Below are 23,706 nucleotides of genomic sequence, written 5' to 3' on the forward strand. Positions count from 1 at the left end.
AAATTGTAAAACCATAAAAGAATTGCACTTTAATTCACCGATTTAAATGGAAATTTTACATTATAGCATTTTACAAAATCTTGTCGTCTTGAACTATATACATGGTAATCTTTAGGAAGTGGCAAATATTTCAAGCATGTTAATGACAAGAACACATCAATTTTAAATTCCATAGGTAGGGCTTACAAAAGGAGGTCGACAGTGAGATTGGATGTGAAACCAGGAATACCTCTGGAATTTGAGGGTATATTGAATAACGACAGAAACAAAATTCCGCTGGCTGGATGTAAGAGTTAGATCTTAAACTGAAACACAAAGTCAGAATGGGATAACTAGTTTACATTACAGCTGTTCTACATTTACGCTTCATAAAATCTAATTTAGAACGTCTAAAATCCTTATAGTATACTTTATATATAATTTATATAATCTATACCCTTAATGAGCCCAGAACACAATGTTTAAGTATATTACATTAACTGTGAGTTCGTATCCAGTCGTCGTGTAGAAATTTCAGCGTGGGTTTATATGCTAAAAGTTATGAGTTCGAATCCCAACATAGACACTGGATATTGTCTACCTTAATTTTGAAAGTAAGTCTTTTCTGTATAAATAATTCTAAGTTTTATTGTGGATTCGGCATTCCTGCCAAGAAGTAAAAGACAAAGAAAAGCATGAAAAACAATGAAACTCAAGCTGGGGTGCTTTGGTCGGGATGATCCGGCTCTGATCACCATTGACAGAACAAAGGAGCTTGGATGTAATGGTAAATCTCGCATATTTTCAGCTCCTTGGGATATGATGTTCGATTATCCAACATGATCATCAACAACAAAAAAAGCGCATTGTAATGATATATTCTAATCAATTATTGAAAAATAACCCAGTTTTTCGAACATGTGGCTTAATAACTCACGACTGCATTGAGAATACCAAACTAAATCCTTTCACAAATTCATCTATTAAACAGATTTAAATGGTTTATATGAAAAAAAGGAGGTATGGAATGATTACAAATGAGACAACTATCCACCAAAGTTCAAACGAAGTGGATGTAAGCATTTATAGGCAACAGTATGGCAATGAGAATAAAACATACCATTACCATATAGTTGGCCTTAGAAGGCCCTGACTTGAAAAATGCAATTCAAACTAAAAAATTAACAGCCGGATTAATGTTCACAACGAAAGACAAATACAATATACACCACAGACTCCTGCCTTTGGACAGGCACATACATATTGTGCACGTGGCGGGGTTAAAAATGCTCGCTGGCTCGTAAAACTCCTTACATGGGACAATGGTACAATGTCACAATAAAAGAACAAATCATGAAAATCAGTTAAAAATGACTTTCTAGATCGATACAAATCACTAAAATAGCTAACAAAAACACGCAATGAATAAAGTACAAATATGAAAGCACTAAAAGTTACTTCAATTTTATTTCAAAGCCAAATATATCTATAAAAAAAACCATATGTTTAAGACTAAAAGCATGTACAGTTATAAATGAAGGCGAAAGATACCAAAGGGACATTTTAACTCATAAGTCGAAAATGAACTGACAACGCCATTGCATTTAAAGAAAAAGACGAAAGACAAACAACAAAATACAAAACACACCAAGCAAGAATAAAGATAGGAGGACACTAACCTCACCTATTCTGTGGGTGATCTCGGGCGCTCTGGAAGAGAATATAGATTCTGCTCTACTGGTGGCTTCCGTCGGGTGCTGATTTAAGGACAAACGTGTGATTTGGTTGGTCAGATTTGGGGAAAAGAAGTATGATATTGTGGTTATGACGATTGTAACATATCCGTCGTCATCTGTGAAACAGACCAACTCATGATGGAGTCCTTCAATTTTTCCAAGAAATGATTTCAACTTCACCACCTGGAACTCTTGGTCACTGCTCACAAGGAAATATTGAAAAGAAACGCAATTCCGAGAATATCGTAGCAACTTGAAAATATGTACTTCATATGCAGTCTCTGTAGAAATGTTAAAATTAGAAATTTCCCAATTGGAAGGCTGAAATCATCTGTTTGGCGAGTACACTTTTGCTTTCATACGAATCTTATTATATAAGATATAAGGAACACTTAGCTGTATCTGCAGTATGCTTTGTTCAAGTTCGATGAGGTAAATGCGTTCAACGTTGATACGAAACTTTAAGAATTATGTAGTGGGAGACATTCGATCTATCTGTGAAGTTAAGGGATAATGCTAGCTTCTAAACATTCTTTCTAAGAAGCTCATTTATGAAGTCAGCATCATATGAATAAAGGAACAAGTCGGTAAATGTCAATTGTTTGTTAAAAAGTCATTTAAACGTAACAAATATGTAGGGAATCAAGAAATCAAGTATCTCGATAATGTCACGTCTAGAGAATTTGTTCTTTGAAGCAGAGTAAATGTTTTTTTACAAAGTATGAACTATCCCTCAACAACAAAAAATATCTAAGCTAGAGTTTTTCAAACACTCAGAACTGTTACCATGTCACATTTGGTGCTTTTATTATCAAACCCACATTTTTTACCAATCTGCTGGACTATAACTGGCGGATTCCTGATAAAACTATCCAAGCTCTGACGAAAAATTTAAACTACTAGGGGTATAAAGTTATCCATGTTGAGACGCAAGTTTTCGGTACTTATCCATCTTCGTATTTCAAATGTTTTGCTTAAAGCGTTCCTGATGAAGGTAAATCCAGAAAAGCGCTTCAGACGCAATAAATTATTAATCGTGTTGTTTTCCATTTTTAAAATAAAATCCTTTCAAATATGTCCACAGTTCTGACATCGTCAAATTTTCAAATTCAACATCACGTTCCTTTGCCAAACAGTAATCTCCTTTCAAGACTAAAAGCATGTACAGTTATAAATGAAGGCGAAAGATACCAAAGGGACATTTTAACTCATAAGTCGAAAATGAACTGACAACGCCATTGCATTTAAAGAAAAAGACGAAAGACAAACAACAAAATACAAAACACACCAAGCAAGAATAAAGATAGGAGGACACTAACCTCACCTATTCTGTGGGTGATCTCGGGCGCTCTGGAAGAGAATATAGATTCTGCTCTACTGGTGGCTTCCGTCGGGTGCTGATTTAAGGACAAACGTGTGATTTGGTTGGTCAGATTTGGGGAAAAGAAGTATGATATTGTGGTTATGACGATTGTAACATATCTGCGTCATCTGTGAAACAGACCAACTCATGATGGAGTCCTTCAATTTTTCCAAGAAATGATTTCAACTTCACCACCTGGAACTCTTGGTCACTGCTCACAAGGAAATATTGAAAAGAAACGCAATTCCGAGAATATCGTAGCAACTTGAAAATATGTACTTCATATCCAGTCTCTGTAGAAATGTTAAAATTAGAAATTTCCCAATTGGAAGGCTGAAATCATCTGTTTGGCGTGTACACTTTTGCTTTCATACGAATCTTATTATATAAGATATAAGGAACACTTAGCTGTATCTGCAGTATGCTTTGTTCAAGTTCGATGAGGTAAATGCGTTCAACGTTGATACGAAACTTTAAGAATTATGTAGTGGGAGACATTCGATCTATCTGTGAAGTTAAGGGATAATGCTAGCTTCTAAACATTCTTTCTAAGAAGCTCATTTATGAAGTCAGCATCATATGAATAAAGGAACAAGTCGGTAAATGTCAATTGTTTGTTAAAAAGTCATTTAAACGTAACAAATATGTAGGGAATCAAGAAATCAAGTATCTCGATAATGTCACGTCTAGAGAATTTGTTCTTTGAAGCAGAGTAAATGTTTTTTTACAAAGTATGAACTATCCCTCAACAACAAAAAATATCTAAGCTAGAGTTTTTCAAACACTCAGAACTGTTACCATGTCACATTTGGTGCTTTTATTATCAAACCCACATTTTTTACCAATCTGCTGGACTATAACTGGCGGATTCCTGATAAAACTATCCAAGCTCTGACGAAAAATTTAAACTACTAGGGGTATAAAGTTATCCATGTTGAGACGCAAGTTTTCGGTACTTATCCATCTTCGTATTTCAAATGTTTTGCTTAAAGCGTTCCTGATGAAGGTAAATCCAGAAAAGCGCTTCAGACGCAATAAATTATTAATCGTGTTGTTTTCCATTTTTAAAATAAAATCCTTTCAAATATGTCCACAGTTCTGACATCGTCAAATTTTCAAATTCAACATCACGTTCCTTTGCCAAACAGTAATCTCCTTTCAACTTTACAGCAAATTTTGTGAAATTTGCAGTGTTTTTAGAGTGAATGTTTGTTAGAATATCATTTGCTTCCTCTTCAATAGAATCTACTTGTTTGGCTACCGCATCGTCAGCAACGTCTCCCCATCTTGTGTGTACGAAAAATACAGAGGTCTTCGGAAGTCGCGTTATTTTTCATCTACCGTGGTACTTGCTAGCTAATACCCTAGCACATGGATTTCCCTAATGACTAATATAACGGCAGACAAAAGGAAATCTCAATGCAAAGAAATTGGTCAAAATACCATGTTTCTCATTCAATCAAAATTCAGCATTATTAAATAAGGTGGAATTATTCAGAAAATTTTAGGACCTGTGTGTTACCATTTGTTATACAACTGTGGCTAAGGAAAAACAAAATTTTAAGATACATTATGTAATATCTCATGTGTTATCTGTGATTTCTTATGTATATAAATGTGTAAACTGATATAGTCAATCCATATAGGTTAAGTAAATAAATGTAAAATAAAACTGTATTCCTTTTTGTATTAGTAAGAGGGCTAATAAGTTGAAGAAAAGGTGATTTTGCCTTTGTAGAAACACCAAAGACGTTGAAAGGACAAACAAGTCAACACAACAATACAAAATAAATTAGTTTACTTCGAAAAAAATATGAAGTCATATGGATTGACCTACACCAAAAATCATGTATAATATGACAAACATTAAGCACGGTTTATAAAGTAAACAGTAACTGAGCATTTATAGCATTCATGAATTTAGGCAAATACGTAACGCAAGAATAGATCTGTAGTAGGGTTGTCTCGTGGTCTCCATGTAGCGTGACCATGTTAAGTGCGGGGGGTCGTTGGCTCGATCCAGACCAGGGAACCACCACTGACGATTGAATTTTGCTTCTTAGCCGCCAATCACGCGGAATTTAAAAAAGATCAGACTAAAGACTGGTCAGCATGCAGTTAATTTGTATTGCTACCCTGTGTCTTGCACGCGAAAATGCAGTTCGTTGTGTCCGTCTAGGGCCAAGTAGGGTTTAAGATTTATTTCATATAAACATGTCCCCGTCTTAAAAATTCATTTAGATTGCTATTGGTTGTGATGCTGTCATCTATCATTATCAGCATGAATAAATACAACTGGTAATTAACACTATAAATTTCGTGCTTCCGTTGGGCCTTTAGTTACAAAATAGTGTGGAGGGTGTTAAAATACTGTACTTACAAAACTTAATAATCAAGACGATAAAGTGAAATGAAAAAAAATGTAGACAGCAGCATCTGAGTCTTATGAATGCGTATATATGTGCGAATGCAGCCATACATGGATGAATGAATCAGTTTTTTGTTTGCGGTGTCCAACAAGAAATAGCATAACACGATATGTATATTGTCCGGATTGTATAGTGGGTTTTTTTCTCCTAATGAATTGATATGGTTTTGTCGAGTATGTCCAGGTTTTATGTATTAAATATAAATGTAAATTAACATACATTATTTCTTTAAACCAAAGATTAAAATATAAAAGGTAACTTAAGAATTTCTGGTCCTCAATGCAAATACAAAATTGCTATCCTGGTATCTATGATAAGTTTAGCTAAAACCACTTTTTGATGCCACAGCTGTTGGAGTTTTTTTTATTACCCGAGGGGATCATGAGCCCAGTATTTAACGTTGATGTGTCGACATGGATTATCATTGATATGGTCATAACTATAAATAAACTGTTTACAAAATTTTACATTTCTGAAACACTTACAACTTACGGTTGAAAACAAAACTTTACGACAAAAGAGATGATTTCAGCTTTCCAATTGGGAACTTTCCATTTCTAAGTAGCAACATTCCAGCAGCACCTGCATACGGGGTATATATCTCCCAATTGATACGATATTCCCGTGCTTGCATTTCCTATCATGATTTTCTTGATAGAGGGTTACTGCTCACAAGGAAGCTATTAAACCAAGAGTTCCAAATGGTGAAGTTGAAATCATCCCTTCGTAAATTTTACGGACGCCATCACGAGTTGGTTGACCGTTATGGAATAACCGTTTCACAAATGATATCGGATATGTTCCTTACGTCGTAACTACAATCCCCTTCCCTTTCACGAATGTGACCTACCGAATTAGACTATTTTCCGGATTTGTAATCACATAAGCAACACGACGGGTGCCACATGTGGAGCAGGATCTGCTTACCCTTCCGGAGCACCTGAGATCACCCCTAGTTTTTGGTGGGGTTCGTGTTGTTTATTTTTATTTTTCTATGTTGTGTCATGTGTACTATTGTTTTTCTGTTTGTCTTTTTCATTTTTAGCCATGGCGTTGTCAGTTTGTTTTAGATTTATGAGTTTGACTGTCCCTTTGGTATCTTTCGTCCCTCTTTTACACTTATTTACCTCGGGAAAAGATTACCCTTGCTGTCTTTGTCAAAACTGAATTTTTATTTCGCAAAGCTCTTCAACTATATATGACCTTATAACTTTTGTTGATAAGGTTGTAGACAAAAGTGCGCATCTCCTGAAAATAATTATTTTTTGTCCTGGTATCAACGATGAGTGTTTAGTATATGTGAGAATAAAAGTATGATGTCACATACTTCGTTTGAAATTATAAAAGGTGAGAATACCTTTGTTTCCAATATGTGACATACAACAACTGAAATAGCAGATGCGTATATGGACTCTTTATATCTTGCATTTATAAACAATCCATATTTTTCTATAACAGTAAGTCAGTACACAATATTTATGTAGATAAAAATACAATCATTTAAAGGATTTACCTTACACAAAAGGAAAAAGCGAAAATAAAAGTGTTTTTTTTGTCAACAAAAACACAAACACAACAACTATATAAAACTGCATAGATATTGTTTTATATGTAAAATCACTTAAAAGTTAATAGTTTATTGCATAGTTTGTTTTGTTTTGTTATTTTATTAAATTGTATGAATGTTTTTTACAAAACATACTGACTAATTGTTTTCATATAAACGCTTGCTATATCAGTACTTTTGATTACTCTATGCTACCATAGAAAAGAAACAAAATGTACGCATGTTAGTATTGTTAAGATGGATCATCCAATCTGGCATATGCAACTCTTGGTCGTGCAGTTATAATATACAATCATAGCTTGCTTATATCATTTATTCATTATTTCACAAAGTCATATATGACAATAAACATCACATGCGTTCCATTACAGTGTTAGAAATTTGATACACAATATCAATTTGTAATTGCACTACTACCTAAAATATAATATATGGATAGCAGTAGAGGATATTTTGATATTGTCAACGAATCTGGCAAACAACCGCAAAATTGTAAAATATCTTCTTCTTTAAAAGATTGTTAGATAAAAGACAGACGCCTGCACATGCATGTACACACTATAAAAAAATCTACGTTTGGTGCATGTATCACAAGCGAACACAGCAAGCTATATTCAAAGCCCACAAGAAGTACCCCGGGAAACACATGATTGTTTATTGTTGCAAGTATCATATGTTTGGAATATAATATGGAAAAGACAAATAAAATACATTTCAGTGAGGACAAAACTTAAAAACGGCACCTTTAAATTTACTTGATAGGAATGATAAAAAAAAGCATTTGTACGATTACAAACACTAAATAATATTCAATGTATCTTATATATTTAATCAGAAGTTTAAAAGAGTCCCTATTTTTTCTAGTGTATAAATAAAGGCAACAGTAGTACACCGCTATTCGAAATTCATAAATGTATTGAGATAAATCCGGGTTATAAACTAAAACTGAATGAAATGCATCAAATATAAGAGGAGAACTACGACACAACAGAAACATAACATTAAAATGTAACACACAAAGAAACGAACTACAATATAACAATAGCCATTTTCCTGACTTGGTACAGGACAGAAACACACGAATAATAGCTAACAAAAGATACAAGGTTTAAAATTTAATACGCCAGACGCGCGATTCGTCCACATAAGACTAACCAGTGACGCTCAGATGAAAAACATTCGAAAGCCAAAACAAGTACAAAGTTGAAGAGCACTGAGGACCAAAAGTTCCAAAAGGTTGTGCCCAATACGGCTAGGGTTTTCTGCCTGGGATAAGAATATCCTTATTATTAAGAATAATTCATGTGTTTGCAAACAGTATTTTATTTATAAAATGTCCATATAATAGATATACATGATAAAACTAAAGTGTTTTAAACTAACTACAGAATAAAACATATTCAACGTCAATGTTCAAAATGTTTGAAAATTTTGTTTCTGTGTCTAATATAGAACAAACAGTTAATTTTCAGCAAATATGTGTGCATTTCTCAGCGGGATTTGATAGATTTGTGACTGCTATATGCATCATCTGCATGAAAAAGGTAAATCGCGGCCAGGGGGATTTGAACCTGTGCTAACATGACATGACTGCGCATATATATTTTTATATAAGACAAATGCACATATTTTAAAAATTGCAAATTGTACAGTTTTTGTTCTTAGGAATGCCGTTTGGTCTACTTTCACCTCTACCAATAACAGGTACCCAATTGAAATGTCCTTTCCGTTTGTTGATTATTTTACGGGTATTTAGGGCTTCCGTATACAGAACCTCTATTCTTAGACCACTTGAGTGACATACAATTATGTCCTTAAATGCTTCTGATTTCTTTAAATAGACGAACGGATTATCATGTATATCGAGTTCCTTAAGACGTTCCTTACAGAAATTATCAGCAGTGAAATCTTTTCTAGTCAGAATCACAGTTACATAATGAACTTTATAATGACAATAAAAGTCAGCAAAATAAAGATGTAGATTTGGTTGAAACAAAAATCTGGCAGAAATATGTAATCTTACTGGTCCAAATGGGGAGCATGGGAGAGGTCTATTCGTCTGAGAATCCACAGCTGTACTGAAAAACAAACCATCCAATCGTCCGTTTATTACAGAGCAAGGATCACCGTTATGATCTTTTGTGTAAGGTTTCATAATTCCCTATGGTGCTCGGTAATCGAGTCAAAATATCTTTCTGACTTGTTTCTATAGAAATACTCAATCGAGCGAAATTTGCCTTTCTTCGCTTTTATAAAGTCAGTCGTCTTTTCATATAGTGTTTCATATTCTGCCTTTGTAAAACCTGAAATCAAAATAATGTATTTTATATTTCATTTATTCACAAGTCTGGTAAAATAAATTTTAAAGTACAAAGTATCATTGTTATTATGAAAATATAAAAATGAAATTACATTCCTGAAAGACAAAAAAGTTAAAACAAAATCACAAAAGTTATAATATCTAATACGCTAGACGCGCATTTCGTCTATATATAAGACTCATTAGTGGCACTCGAACAAAAACAATTCAAAGGCCAAATAAAATATGAGGTTGAAGAGTTTTTGAAACCAATAATTCTAACGGTGCAAAATACGACTTAGTCAATCTTTTAAAATTTGATCAAACTTAAATCACTTCCAAAAGTGGCCATATCAGTCATTATCTTTTGTAATACATGTATGTTAATTGTGGTGAGTAAATATTCTTAATTCTAACATGAATTAAATATTTGCAAGTTTAAGAAACATCGGAATATGCTACCTACATTCAGTGATCAACTGCCAAATACTGATGTCACATTATGAGAAATAGAAATGCAAATAATAAACCTTTAAATAGACTAATTAAGAAGGGATATAGTTATGATACTGTTGTCAGGTCATTAAAGATTGCATATTTTGGCATTAATATTGATTCACTTATAGGGTCTTTACATCGGAACTAAACACATTTATTCAAAAACCAGTTGTTGGTATGACACGGGTTATGTTCTTCTCATATATGTTATGATGGTATGATACTAAACCTCTAACGGGAAGGATTGTGCCTGATATTCATATAATGAAATCATAATCTTTCAATCAGTTTAATTGAAGTCTGGAGCTGGCATGTCAGTTAACTGCTAGAAGTCTGTTGTTATTTATGTATTATTGTCATTTTGTTTATTTTCTATGGTTTCATCTTCTGTCATCAGACTCGGACTTCTCTTGAACTGAATTTTAAATGTGCGTATTGTTATGCGTTTACTTTTCTACATTGGCTAGAGGTATAGGAGGAGGGTTAAGATCTCATAAACATGTTGATTCCCGCCACATTTTTGCGCCTGTCCCAAATCAGGAGCCTGTGGTCTTTGTTAGTCTTGTATTATTCTAATTTTAGTTTCTTGTGTACAATTTGGAAATTAGTATGGCGTTCATTATCACTGAACTAGTATATATTTGTTTAGGGGCCAGCTGTAGGACGCCTCCGGGTGCGGGAATTTCTCGCTACATCGAAGGCCTGTCGGTGACCTTCTGCTGTTGTTTTTTTCTATGGACGGGTTGTTGTCTCTTTGACACGTTCCCCATTTCCATTCTCAATTTTACTTTGATATCTTAATATGATTATGTTCAGGTAAAAAAAAATGTCAACCTTGATAAAATTTTAATCATACATGTTGTGTATATATATATATAACTCTCATACTTACAGGTTTTGAAATTACTAATGCTGGTGTTTATTTCTAATTTAGATATGCGCATCTGCTTGCTGCCTTTCAAAATACATCCAACGATAATCTTTACTTCACAAACTGTAGCAACGGGCAAGTCGAAAGGTAATGTAAAGTCCAATTGCTGTCCAACATGAATAAAAACATTGAACCGGTCCTTTGCTTGTTTAAAGAATATTATCCATCTTTTTTCTACTGCGAATGTTGTGTTATTGTGAATAGTATATCTTGAAACAGGTATGTGATTAAATTGCAAAGGAAATGTGACCTGGAATGACAAAACATGATAATTAAACTACAAATGAAATGGACTCTCTTGGTAAAAAGTAAAATCACAAAAATAGAGAACCCAGAGGAAAATCAAATCGGAAAGTCCATAATCACATGGCAAAATCAAATGACAAAACACATCAAAAACGAATGAACAAATTTTTCTTTTGTTATCTGATCTGAAATGTCGATCATTCAATTAATTGGTTTAAAAAGAAAAAAAGTTAGATACATTTAAAGGTCAGGAACCTATTGTTCAGTGGTTGTCGCTTATTGTCGTGGTTCATATGTTTTTCTTGTTTCTCGTTTTGTAAATAGACAAGACCGTTGGTTTACCTGTTTTAATGGTTGTACACAAGTCATTCTTGGGGCCTTTATAGCTTGCTGTAGTGAGCCGTGTTGCAGACCGTTCTTTGACCTTTGATTGTTTACTTTTACAAATTGTGACTTGGATGGAGAGTTGTCGTATTTACACTTATGCCACATCTTCTTATTTATATTGAAGTTTTTTTGTAATGCAGTTTTAAATAAGGTGATGATAGTAAAGATTCAGTAATCCGTGTTTATATACTCTATAACTGGTTTAAACTTTAGTGGTTTATTTCTTTTTTACTTATTTTAAAAAGTTTTCGTATGTCCGTTGGCGTGTATCAAGAATCTTTTTTGGCGTTCCCAATTGTAACATATACCAATTCTCAAGAATATTTATTTTCATAATTCACTGTAAATGAGTGTATTCGAATGTCAATGATTGACGATGAACGTTTGAAAATATCATAAATCGATTCAATTGATTGAAATCAAGGCAACACAAAACCTTAGTAATCGCATTAATTTCAAAAGAAATTATACCGGGTGTCTACGGCGGCTATGTGTCTCTTGTTATTCAAGCATCGCCCAAATGCGTATATTTACTTTTTCAATATATCACAATCGGAAACTTGACACAATAGGTAAAGTTACAGATGAGAGACTTTTCTGGTAAAAGTTTCAAAAAACAAAAGACCACACAAAATGTCGATAGTCGGCTGAGACACATAGACATCATATTGGCAGACCAATTAGTGATAACCACTTACAATGTAATGTACACAACATGCAGTGAATATAGAGAAGAGGGACTAACAATACCATATGGAAATTCAAACTCATATATTGAAAACAAGCTGCCAAGGGCTAAAGATGAAAAGATAATCAGACAAATAATAGTACACCAGACCCAACATAGGAAACTAAAGACTAAGCAATACGAGCCCTACCAAAAAACTCGGCATGATCTCAAGTGCTCTGAAAGTGTAAACAGATTTTGATCAACATGTGGCACCCGCCATGTGTGTTATCATTCGGTAGTTCATATTCGTGAATTTGTAACGGGATTGTAGTTACGACGTACGGAACATATCCGAAGAGAAAAAAAGTAAATCATTATAGGTCAATGTACGGCCTTCAACACAGAGCATTGGCTCACACCGAACAACAAGCTATATATAATAACCATATAAAATGCTAATGGTTAATGCAGTCATCCACTATTATCATGCATGTATGATTGCGGGATGAAACTTACACTCTATAAATTATGTGCGTTCGATGCGTAAATTGACTAGTTTTTTGATATGTATTAGAAGTCACCGTACTAATAAAACTAAATAAGATAACACAATAACGTAATATAAATAAACATTGTTAACTGCTATATCTAAGAAGTATGAATGCTGAAATGCGCGGATGCAGCCAGACATCAATAAATGCATGTTTTGATTGGATCATGTCTAAGACCAATAGTCGGAGTACCGATTTATCATTGGTTGTAAATAGAGTGAAATGTTAAACCGTAGCTTAGAGGTTTGGCATGACACAAAGCCTGCCTTAACCCACCATTTGTTTTCTTTAAAAATGTCCTGTACCTAGTCAGGAATATGGTCATCGTTATATTATAGTCCGTTTCGGTGTGTGTTACATTTTTTAGTTGTGTTTCTTTTGTATCGTTTGTTTCCTCTTATATGTGAGTGTGGATTCACATTATTATAAGACGTGTCGGTTTTGGTTTGTGACCCGAATTTGATTTTTTTTTCTATCGATTTATGAGTTTTTATTATCGGTATACTACTGTTGCCTTTATATAGAATTAATTTTAAAAGGCACTTTAGTAAACGTGACAAAAATATAGACATCACTTACTTTAAAGGTGTAGTTCTGAGAATGTGAAATGAAATTTGTTTTTGGAGAACAGTCCGTAATATATCTTGTGTACAAGCAATTTTTCTTTAGGTGAGATACTTTCTAGTAATGCAAAAATGTAACGTCAAATTAAAATATCTTTTACTGTACTGTAACGAATAATGGTTACCTTTTGTGTCTTTTTAATCTCTGATGCAGAGATATTACATTGACAACCATGTATTTGTACTAGATTCTTGTCATGAATTGTTGTCATTTTTGTGTTATATATAACATTGCCATAAAAGCTCGAGATTTGGCTAGCCATAAAACCAGGTTTAACCCACCATTTTTTCTTAAAATATCTTGTGCCAAGTTATGAAAGTGTCAATTGATATCTTTTAGTTCGTTTCTGTGCGTGTTACATTGCCGTTTGTTTTTGTTGCACTTCAGTGTTTCAGTTGTTTCGTTGTTTTCCTCTTGTAGTTGATGTGTTTCCATCGGTTTTAGTTTGTAATCTGAATTTCTCTTCTCTCAATCGATATATGACTTTCAAACAGAAGTATACTACTGTTGCCTTTAAATACCACATCGTGTATTATCATATTTTTTTAACGAAAACGAAATACACGTATACACCAGTTGTTAATGATGTATCTATACGTTTCCTAAAAAACTCGATGTTTATTTGTGTAGTTTGTTTTGTTTACATAATATATATATAAAAGTAAGTTAGTATGTATTTTGACGGAAAATCTGACTGATTGTTTTCATTAACAAGTTTTCTAGATGTTTAAATGTGTTTGTATTTCTTTCATGCAATTAAATGGAAAAACGTAATGCTTGTTAACATTGTTAAGATAAGACAAAAATCAATTAATTTTGAAGGATTAAATATGACTGCGTCCATCTGATGCATCTGCATAGGAAAACCTCAGAACATTGAATGATTTTTACATTTCATCACCAGTATGCCTTTATATCAAAATGATCGGATTGGGGCTATTTCATTAAAACATAAATGAGTAAAAATTCATCAATCGCTTGATTTCTCTCGTTGCTGTGATGGAAATTAGATACACAATATTTGTTCTTGTGATTTCTAACTTTTCCATAACAATACAGGAGAGGATATGCTACCAAAACATCTCACGACATTTCTTGAAACTAAAAAGAATAACAATATCGTTATAGTTTATAAAATCCATTAATCGTCAAGATAAGAAAAATGCATGAAAAGGTTGTTTCTAGGCACAATATATGACAAACAATGGTTATCAAAACGTTTATTTATCGCAAATTTCTGCACTCCCTCCAGGAGCATTTGCACATGAGCTTCTATGACATTGTAACAACTCCGTTTGCTCATACATATTTACCAAAATAATATTGTATATCTTAAAGGTTGCAAATTTTACAGTTTTCATTCTTAGGAATGCCATTTTTTCTACTTTCACCTCTACCCATAATATGTACCGGTTCGAAATATCCTTGTTCTTTTCGGATAATTTCATGAATATTTATGGCTTCCGTATAAAAAACCTCTATTCTAAGACCGTTGCCATGACGCACCAGTATATCATTTGATGTTTTTGATTTTTTTAAATAGACAAATGGATTATCATGTATATCGAGTTCCTTTATACGTTCCTTACAGAAATTATCAGCAGTGGAATCTTTTCTTGTCAGAATCACAGTTACATAATGAACTTTGTAATGACAATAAAAGTCAGCAAAATAAAGATTTAGATATGGTGTGAATAAAAAACTGGCATTAATATGTAATCTTAGCGGTCCAAACGGAGAATATTTGAATGGTTGACTTGTCTGGAAATCTACAGTTGTACTGAAAAACAAACCATCCAATCGCCCGTTTATTACAGAGCAAGGATCACCGTTATAATCCTTTTTGTATGGTGCCATTATACCACTATGGTCTACTGTAATCGAAGTAAAATATTTTTTTGACTTGTTTCTATAGAAATATTCAATGGAGCGGAAATGACTTTTCCTTCTTTTTATAAATCCAATCGTCTGATTGTAAAGTGTTTCATATTCTGTCTTTGTAAAATCTGAAATCAAATGAATAATCTATATGTAATCTCATAACGCATTTCAAAGGCTACTAACACGAACAATTTTAAAGAATGAAGTTTAAAATTATGAATCTATGAAAAAGAAATATGTGATCAAAAATGCAAGTATTTTAAAACTGATATAGATTGACATTGTCAAATGAGGAGACATGAGCAGTTATTTTGTTCCTGAAATTGCAAAATAGTTAAAGTCGTCAATTTCGAAATATGATAATTGAAAAAAAATGACTGTCTTTTATTAATAAGTTAAGAGCGAAGGTTATCACAAGAAGATGTTTTGCCAACATTTTTTTAATAAGATATATTGTAGTAAAACTTCTTTTTTTGTAAAATCTTTTGCCCATATCTGAATATATATGACAACTTTCACAGGTTAAACAGTATTTGCTGGCCATTTCAGGGTACATAAAATCAATCCCTGCATTTGTTAGGGTTTGTGATGATAAATCTTTTATTTCAGTGATTTCTTTCAATTTTCGAAAGATATGATGAAAAAATGGCTTATCGCATTCTCTCTTTGCCAAATGTAATATATATATATTAGTATACTTTGAATGGTCTACTTTTATAAGTTGTTATTTGAATGGAGAGTTGTCTCATTGGCACTCACACCACATCTTCCTACATCTATTTGAGTAAGATTTCTGGTTTGTTAAGGGAATAGATATACGTTTCAAATATAAGTAAGGTTTTAAATAAAACTTGTGCAGCTCTTCTGAAATTCGAATTAAACACAACGTTCACTATTGCATGGTTTTCACAAAAATTCAGTCAAAAAAATACAACTCTAAATATTAATACTTACAGGTTTTGAAATTAGTTAGTTTGGTATTCACTTCTATTTTTGTTGTGAACAATTTCTTGCAGTCAAATAAAATAGATCCAATGATTACTTTTACTTCACAGATTATAGAAATGGGCAGGTCGAAAGGCAATGTAAAGTTCAATTTTTTTCCGACATGAATAAAAATGTGTAATCGATCCTTGGATTGTTTAAAAAATATTATCCATACAGTGTTAACTGTAAACTTTGTTTCGTTGTAAACAGTATACTTTGATACAGGAGTATGATCGACTTGGATCGGGAAAGTGACCTGAAATAACAAAATTAAAACTATAAATTGATTAAGACAGGAAACAGTTTTGTCCACTTTTAGGTGTTTCTATTTATCATAGAAGGTAAACTAACAAAAATACGGAACTCCAATTTTAAAATAAGGGATATTACACACTGAAAAATCAAAAGATCAAACATATCAAACCAATATAAAACAGTTGTCATAACCCTGATTTGAGACAAGCATTTCCTTATGTGAAAAACGGTGAATTAACCCTGGTTTTATAACAAGCAAGCCTTTCACTTGTAATCTATTATATCGAAAATAATTGTGTGATAAATCAAACAGACAAATAGGTAAAAATGGCAAAAAAGGGGTATAGCAGTCAACATTGAGTATAAGATTGATCACGTTAAACAACATCTATGTCAACAAAGAAAAACAAAATGACTCTCTTTCATAAGTACATATGCAAATTTTTCCTTTTTTTATTTTTATAAAGCGATGTAGATAACATAGAGTAGTAGATACGTTAAAACTAATTTAGACTTGATGGATAAAGTTTTCGTTTCGTATGTGTTCAGCTTTGATGTCTCATGGCATACTTACATCATTAAATACTCAATTAGCAGTATCAAGATTTCATAAAGAATTTTGACTTTACAGCCTATTTACAACAACTTGAAAATTCACGCCCTGCATAGAAGTAAGTAGTGTATGCATATGGTTTTCTTTTTCAAAGGAAATACGTGATTAAGTGTTTTGTGCATTTGGTTAATTTTTTAACGGATTTCAACATCCGTTTGAGACATGTCTTTGTCAAGAGTTTATTCACACAAAGTTTCTAAATATTTTATATCTATATTTAGTCTAACGTCTATATATATAGACTTTATCGACAGATGATGACATACATTGTGTTAATTTAAATAATCTTATTTCCCAGATAAGTACATCTTGGAGTTAAACCTTTTGTATCAGCAAAAGAAGAAGAAATATATGCAAATAAACTTAAAAACTATTGACACACAAATTTGTCTCGTATGTCGGCATACAATTCAGAAAAAGACTATCCGATAGACACCATTGCTTATCAGTTAAGGTGCTGGACCATGATTGCGTAAAAAAGGTCAAAGTACAGACAGTAATGTAACTTTATAGAAAATATTGTTATTTATTGTAAGACGTTCATATCAATCTAAATTAAGTAAAAATATTATCAAAAACATTTCTGATTAATTCATAGTCGATGAAGCATGACCTAATGGACAGATATTCAAAATTGCCGTCTAACTGATATGAATTGATAGTAATCTAACTTTGTATCAAATATCAATGATCTTTCACAAGTAGTTCCAATCAAACTAATTTAAGCAATTGCTGACGCCATTGTGGTCATAGTCATTGTCGTCACCGTAAAAGCAATCCGTTTATCGCGCTTTCCGTGACTTTCGTCAAAAGTGAGATTACATAAGCACCTTTAGTAATTTTAAGCATTAACTCAAAACTGGTTGCTTTATGTTCAACTGGTTCTTTTTATTTAATAGTATAAACATATTACCTCTGTGTGATTTCTTACAGGAAATTGCAAGGACATTCCTTCGTTTAATAGTACAGAAATATCAATGTCTTTTTTCTTTTTCATCTTCGCAACTGAAAATAGAATCATATCTTCAAATAGTATCTAAATGATGTATCTTACGATTTCAATGTAAGTGTAGTACAAAGTAAAGTCACAAAAATACTGAACTCAGAGGAACATTCAATCGGAAAGTCCATAATCACATGGCAAAATCAAATGACAAAACATATCAAAAACAAATGGACAAGAACTGTCATTTTTCTGACTTGATACAGGCATTTTCAAATGTAGAAAATGGTAGATTAAACCTGGTTTAAAAGCGCTAACCCTCTCACTTTGTTGACAGTCTCATAAAATTCCGTAATATTTACATTGATGAGTGAACTAAACAGACAAGATAAATAATATAGTCAAAATATGGGAACATCAGTCATCATCGTGTAACAATTCTAAAAGGAACAATTGAACAGAACACAAAAACATCTTTCTACAAACACATTCATTGATTCGCGGTTCTGACGTCACAAAAATTATGTACGTCACATATTTTTGTCGTTTAATGTTTATACAAACAATTTTAAAATTTCACATGGACAATGTTAGCAGACAGGGTTAAAACATCAAGAGTATGCAAGACTTAATTTTAGAAATAGACCGAGATTTAAAATAATCCAAAAGTAAAATAGAATTTATAAAAATCCACAAACTTTATTCACTTTTTCATTCAACTACGCGATTGAATAATTTTGACGTCTGTGGTTCAACGTATTTTCTAATGCATAATAGAAATATATCGTAATGACATATGATAGAACAATATTATACTGACGGACTCTTTTAAAGTACAGAGTCACGTTATAAGAACAAAAGAAACACAAAAAGTCGCATATACAAAACACACCAGCAAAAAATGAAAGATAATACAAACACATTGACGGGATGTTTAAGTACCGAGCCACGTTAAACGGACATCACATAAAAACAATCCAACAGTAAAAGTAATATTAATAATAGAACAAAGACAAATGAAAGAGCAATATAAATTGGTTAGATGATAAACAACATCAGTACACAGAATCTATACACCAAGACCCTCGTGTATTATTAGCACAGTATAGCTTCCAATTTAATTTCTGGCTTCAGTTGATAATTTTAATCATAGGAGATTCCCACCCATGTCAAGTTGTCTGATATAAAATATGTCCATGTTTTAATAGAGACTCTTTATCATTCCTTGCAAATTTAACTACAGAAAATTATTACAAACCAGTTAGTGTTTGCGTGGTGAGAGAAATCATCAAATATTAGCATCGTCCTTCTTTGCTTTTAAATATACCAGCTAGTTTCGTGGTTTTATTTTTGTTTAAATTAATATTTCATATAGATTTTTTCATTTCATTATTTCATTATCAGTCGGGCAATTGGATTCTATAATGATTTTTCATCAGTTATCAAAGTACAAGCGCTTTAAAAGCGTGAATTTCATCTTGCTTGAGTGATATACAATAAATTAATTTATGATACATTAAAGGAATATTCTTTTTGTTTGAAATATTTAGTGTCATATCCCACCTACGGACATTATGTTTTTATGTTTGTGCATTTGTTGGTTTGTTCCTTCATCCGTCCGTTCGTTCTTTGGTCCATTTGGCCCGCTTTAGCGGTAAAAGTTTTTGGTCAAAGTGGTTTTTTTTATGAAGTTGAAGTCCAATAAACTTGAAATTTAGTACATACTAGAACACACCCGTGATATCGCGGGTCCGTGACTGATATATAACTATGCGTATGCCTTATTTTAGTATTGGTATTGTCATCCGATAAAGTCATGCCGATTATAACATGTATAAGGTGCACAGTTTTATTTGCTTTCAAAATCTTTCTGTTTGAACCCGTCGACCTGGAACCTATCAATTATTGGTAATATTAATAATTTGGAAAACAAAAGGGCCTGGAATGGAATATTTTTTACTCAACAGTATACAGCAAAATTCTAAATACACTGTTTGGTGCATGGTGCGCCTGTCTGATGCGGAACGTACAGATAAGGTAATAGGTAACAGGTGAATATACTATTGGTATCGGTGTCGGACTCGATCCGGAACTTCATAATTATTGGCAATATTAAATACGTGGAAAACAATCGGGCCTAGAGTGGTGTAATTTTTCATCAACACCATTGTACTATATTAGTTATATATAAAGTTGAATTCTTTGATTCATCGTTTTTACGTGATGACGGCTGACAAATTGGACCTCGTAATTTTAGTATTATAGATATAGTAAGATCTCTCAAATTTTAATGCCAATTTCACCGTTCACTAAAAATAGTAAAAGATAGTGCGAGTTGGGTATCTGTAAACTATGGACACATTCTTGTTCATGTTATTATCCTTATAATCATTTCTATCCATATTGGTGTTATGATTAACATTATTTATATTATGTTTTTATTATAAAGTTGGCACAAATAGTAACGTGTTAAAGTTCTACCTAAAAAGTGTGTGCATCCGTAGGCTAAAACCGTATAATGTTCTTCCATTCCATTTTCCTTTTTTAATCCATAGATCTCAAGACAATATTCTGTTCCAGAAACAAAGATCATTGGTAAATCGTGGTCATTTACTGTGACATCAGCTATCATTGTTACGCCATTAAGTGATATTATATCAGGTCGTAAATATAGAAGTAAACAATTCATTCTTTCTGGTCCATGAACCTTGAAATGCATTTTTCTATTCCCACCATCAATTTTTCCATGAAAGAGGATTTCTTGGCTGTTTGCCATACCGCCTTGCTATCTTTAACAAGCTGATTACATATAGAATCGATCTCCAGCTAACCCAAGGTCACATCATAGGTTTTAGGTATAGCGACTAAATGAGGTTGATTAACTATCCTGCAATAGAATAATGTATCAGCAAAGTTCATTTTTAGAAATACTCAATACACAGTTTTCGGGATTCGCGGACCAGTAAAAATATTTCACTGAAAAATCGAAATGTTCACGCAAGGAAGAACAAGAGTATAAACATATATATCTTTTAATTACTTGTAGAATATATTTTGAAATATTTTGAATATGATCAAAATGATAGGTCCTCAAGCTTGTTTTCAAGTTACATTCTGTGAAAATATAACACGTTTAGTATATTTTATACAAAGAAATGGAATCTTATTATGAACAAAAGGTAAACTAAGTTGTATAATTAGGAATAAAATGTAAGAGAATTTGACCTACCGAATTAGACATACCGGATTTGTACCAACACGACGGGTGTAAAATGTGGAACAGGAATTGCTTCCCTGTCCGGCGCGACTGAGATAACTCCTAGTTATAGGTGAGGTTTATGTTGCTCAGTCTTAAGTGTTTTTTTGGTTTGTGTTATGTGTACTAATGTCCGTATATTTTTGTTTTTTCTTTTGAAACCATGGCATTGTCAGTCTTTTCAATTTATGAGATTGATTGTCCCTTTGATATTTTTTGCCTCTCACTTTTCAAAACTGCTTTCAGAATAACAAGAGAAAAAATTGGGTCACAAAACACTATTTCCTACTACAACATTAAACAGAAAAATTGTGTAAGTGTTTTCAATCCGTTATCGTTCTAGTGAGCAATGAAATATAAATATATTAGATTCGTCGTTGTTGATTGAAATAACACTTTCGAATTATATGTTTACATTCGTGGGGAAATAAGTCGATAATACTGATTTAAATAGATACCGAAAAGGTTAGAACAAGAGGAATATTGTCCGATTGTGGTTGCAAACTAATTACAATCCTTTTTTCCTTGAAAACTGAACAAGTGTTTGTTTTGCGTGATTTATCGGTAGTTAAGAAAGTTAAATCCACGTTCAAAAATTTTGAAAGGTCGATTTCGTTCGATAAACAACTTCCTACGAAATTGTTGAAATATATCCCTTTACATTAACCATACTACCTTCGTGTATATTAGGTAAATGTTTTCTAATACAAGGGTATACTATTGTTAACAAATGTATTATCAGTATCTGTACGTTTTATCACAGAAGTGATGTCGAGGGTTATCATGCTTCATTGATTTTATCAAGTGAAAATTAACCTCTTCTTTTAATACCTAATTATATAATATATGAAAAAGAAATGGACCACTTAATACAAGAAACACAAAGTAATAAAAAAAAAAAAAAACACTCAACCTAGGGTTATATAGTATGTACACATTTGATAAAATGCACTTCATTCATTAACGATTTATAAACTACACAAAAGTGTGCTATGCAATTGATTTGAAAGAGTACTTTATAATTGTTGATTATTGATTGAAATATTACATAATTGTATTGTTTTGGTTAATATTGACTATTCTTTTCTAGTCCATGGAACATAAATTTTCAAATTATTTTTCTCACAAGATTTTAGAGGTTAAAGAATCGTTTAACTAAGGCAAATACAAGATAAAATATTGCCATTGACCATCAAAGGATTTAAAACTTAATATTCATTTACCCATAATAAAATGTATCAACATAATATGACATCATATCATATTTCAGTTTGCTGAACCCAAGTTAACCATCAGCAAAGTAGACAGTTCTTTGGTAATAATATTATTAAAATAGGTAATTTCATTATTGAAATTTGTTGTTATAACATTTTGAAAGAGGTGTACAATTTTGAAACATACATCCCTCACTTAAAGCACTGAATACTTGTCAGGTTTTGGCTACATATCCTTTTTTAATGAGCTCTCAAATATGTGTTTTCAAGTATTGATATGTGTTTTCAAGTATTGTAGCCTCGAGTATTATTGACATGACATGTAGTGTCAAAAACGCGGATCTGTTGCTGTTTAAAAGATACCGTTAATGTGATACCGATCATTCGGTCGATACATTTGCTGGTGGACTGTTTGTCCTCCATGATATCACGAGACCCGTTGCTAAATCTCTTGTTATTGCGTGAAAATACGCGGATACATTTTGATTGAAATTTGCTGTTTTCGAAACATTTCGGAAATAATTATAAACTAAGGGATATATATCTTCATCATACAAAGCGCTGTCTCTTGTTTGAATTTGAATACAGCTTAGGGGTATTCTGGTTTGATCAGCTATCCAACGTTTAAATACGTTTTGGTTTTTCAAATATTGTCATATCGTTCATTACTGCAGAGACCTTTCATGTCGAAATGAGTGATTTTTTAACAATTATCAAACAGAAACTAACAGGGAAGTGTTTGTAAGTTGTTAACTAGTTTACAAGTATGATATAATAAAACAGGGTGTATGAAATGTTCTTAAGATGAGCATATTTGAGTGTTCTTACAAGGTTCGTTTAACGGAGGAGCAAGCAATTAATTTTTTTCACAATTACCTTGAAAAGCGGCAGTTTATGAAAAATCCACATGAAATACAAAATTTCCTTTCACATATATCAATGAATAAGAACAGCAAACTGACATAGTCATGCGCATAAAAAAAATCCTTATATACATATGTGTTTTCAAAAAATCTTATGTGGGTCATGACTTATATTATTTGGCTACAGGATTAAATCAATACTTTATTCAATGTTATGTCTTATCGCTGATTTATAATGTGGTTTAATGTGTAAAGTGATGTGTTCATGTAATATAAATATAAATAAAAACTAATGATATGTTACATAACAAAGAGACAGGAGATATCAAGAAAAAAAATCAAGGAAAATAACTTGAGTAAAAACTGACAACGTCATGGCAGAAAAAATTGTAAGGTTTACAAATTTATTATGTG

At 32.4% G+C, this 23,706-nt stretch overlaps 1 protein-coding gene and 1 long non-coding RNA gene across 2 annotated transcripts; both read right to left on the minus strand.

Moving 5' to 3' along the window:
* Positions 1-8,381: 8,381 nt before the first annotated feature.
* Positions 8,382-11,054, minus strand: LOC139490900 (uncharacterized). The gene is made up of 2 exons (XR_011656435.1): positions 10,764-11,054; positions 8,382-9,377 (listed from the first exon to the last, which is right to left on the minus strand). It is a non-coding gene; the product is annotated as an uncharacterized lncRNA (long non-coding RNA).
* Positions 11,055-14,485: 3,431 nt separating this feature from the next.
* LOC139490901 (phytanoyl-CoA hydroxylase-interacting protein-like) lies at positions 14,486-23,416 on the minus strand. Its single transcript, XM_071278031.1, has 5 exons — positions 23,306-23,416; positions 20,441-20,846; positions 17,930-18,021; positions 16,116-16,404; positions 14,486-15,286 (listed from the first exon to the last, which is right to left on the minus strand). Exons 2-5 carry the CDS (start codon positions 20,733-20,735, stop codon positions 14,613-14,615), a joined length of 1,350 nt encoding a protein of 449 aa, XP_071134132.1. The 5' UTR covers positions 20,736-20,846; positions 23,306-23,416; the 3' UTR covers positions 14,486-14,612.
* Positions 23,417-23,706: the final 290 nt, after the last annotated feature.

This window comes from Mytilus edulis, chromosome 10, assembly GCF_963676685.1.
Source record: "Mytilus edulis chromosome 10, xbMytEdul2.2, whole genome shotgun sequence".
Lineage (NCBI taxonomy): Eukaryota > Metazoa > Mollusca > Bivalvia > Mytilida > Mytilidae > Mytilus > Mytilus edulis.

What these genes read in the sequence shown, in the direction of transcription:
- LOC139490901 (XM_071278031.1), bottom strand. Translation starts at nt 20,735, where the DNA reads ATGGCAAACAGCCAAGAAATCCTCTTTCATGGAAAAATTGATGGTGGG. An exon ending in CGGATGCACACACTTTTTAG is followed by an intron (nt 18,022 to 20,440) that starts GTAGAACTTTAA and finishes TTCTATTTTCAG; the next exon opens with TTGCGAAGATGAAAAAGAAA. An exon ending in CTGTAAGAAATCACACAGAG is followed by an intron (nt 16,405 to 17,929) that starts GTAATATGTTTA and finishes TTGTTATTTCAG; the next exon opens with GTCACTTTCCCGATCCAAGT.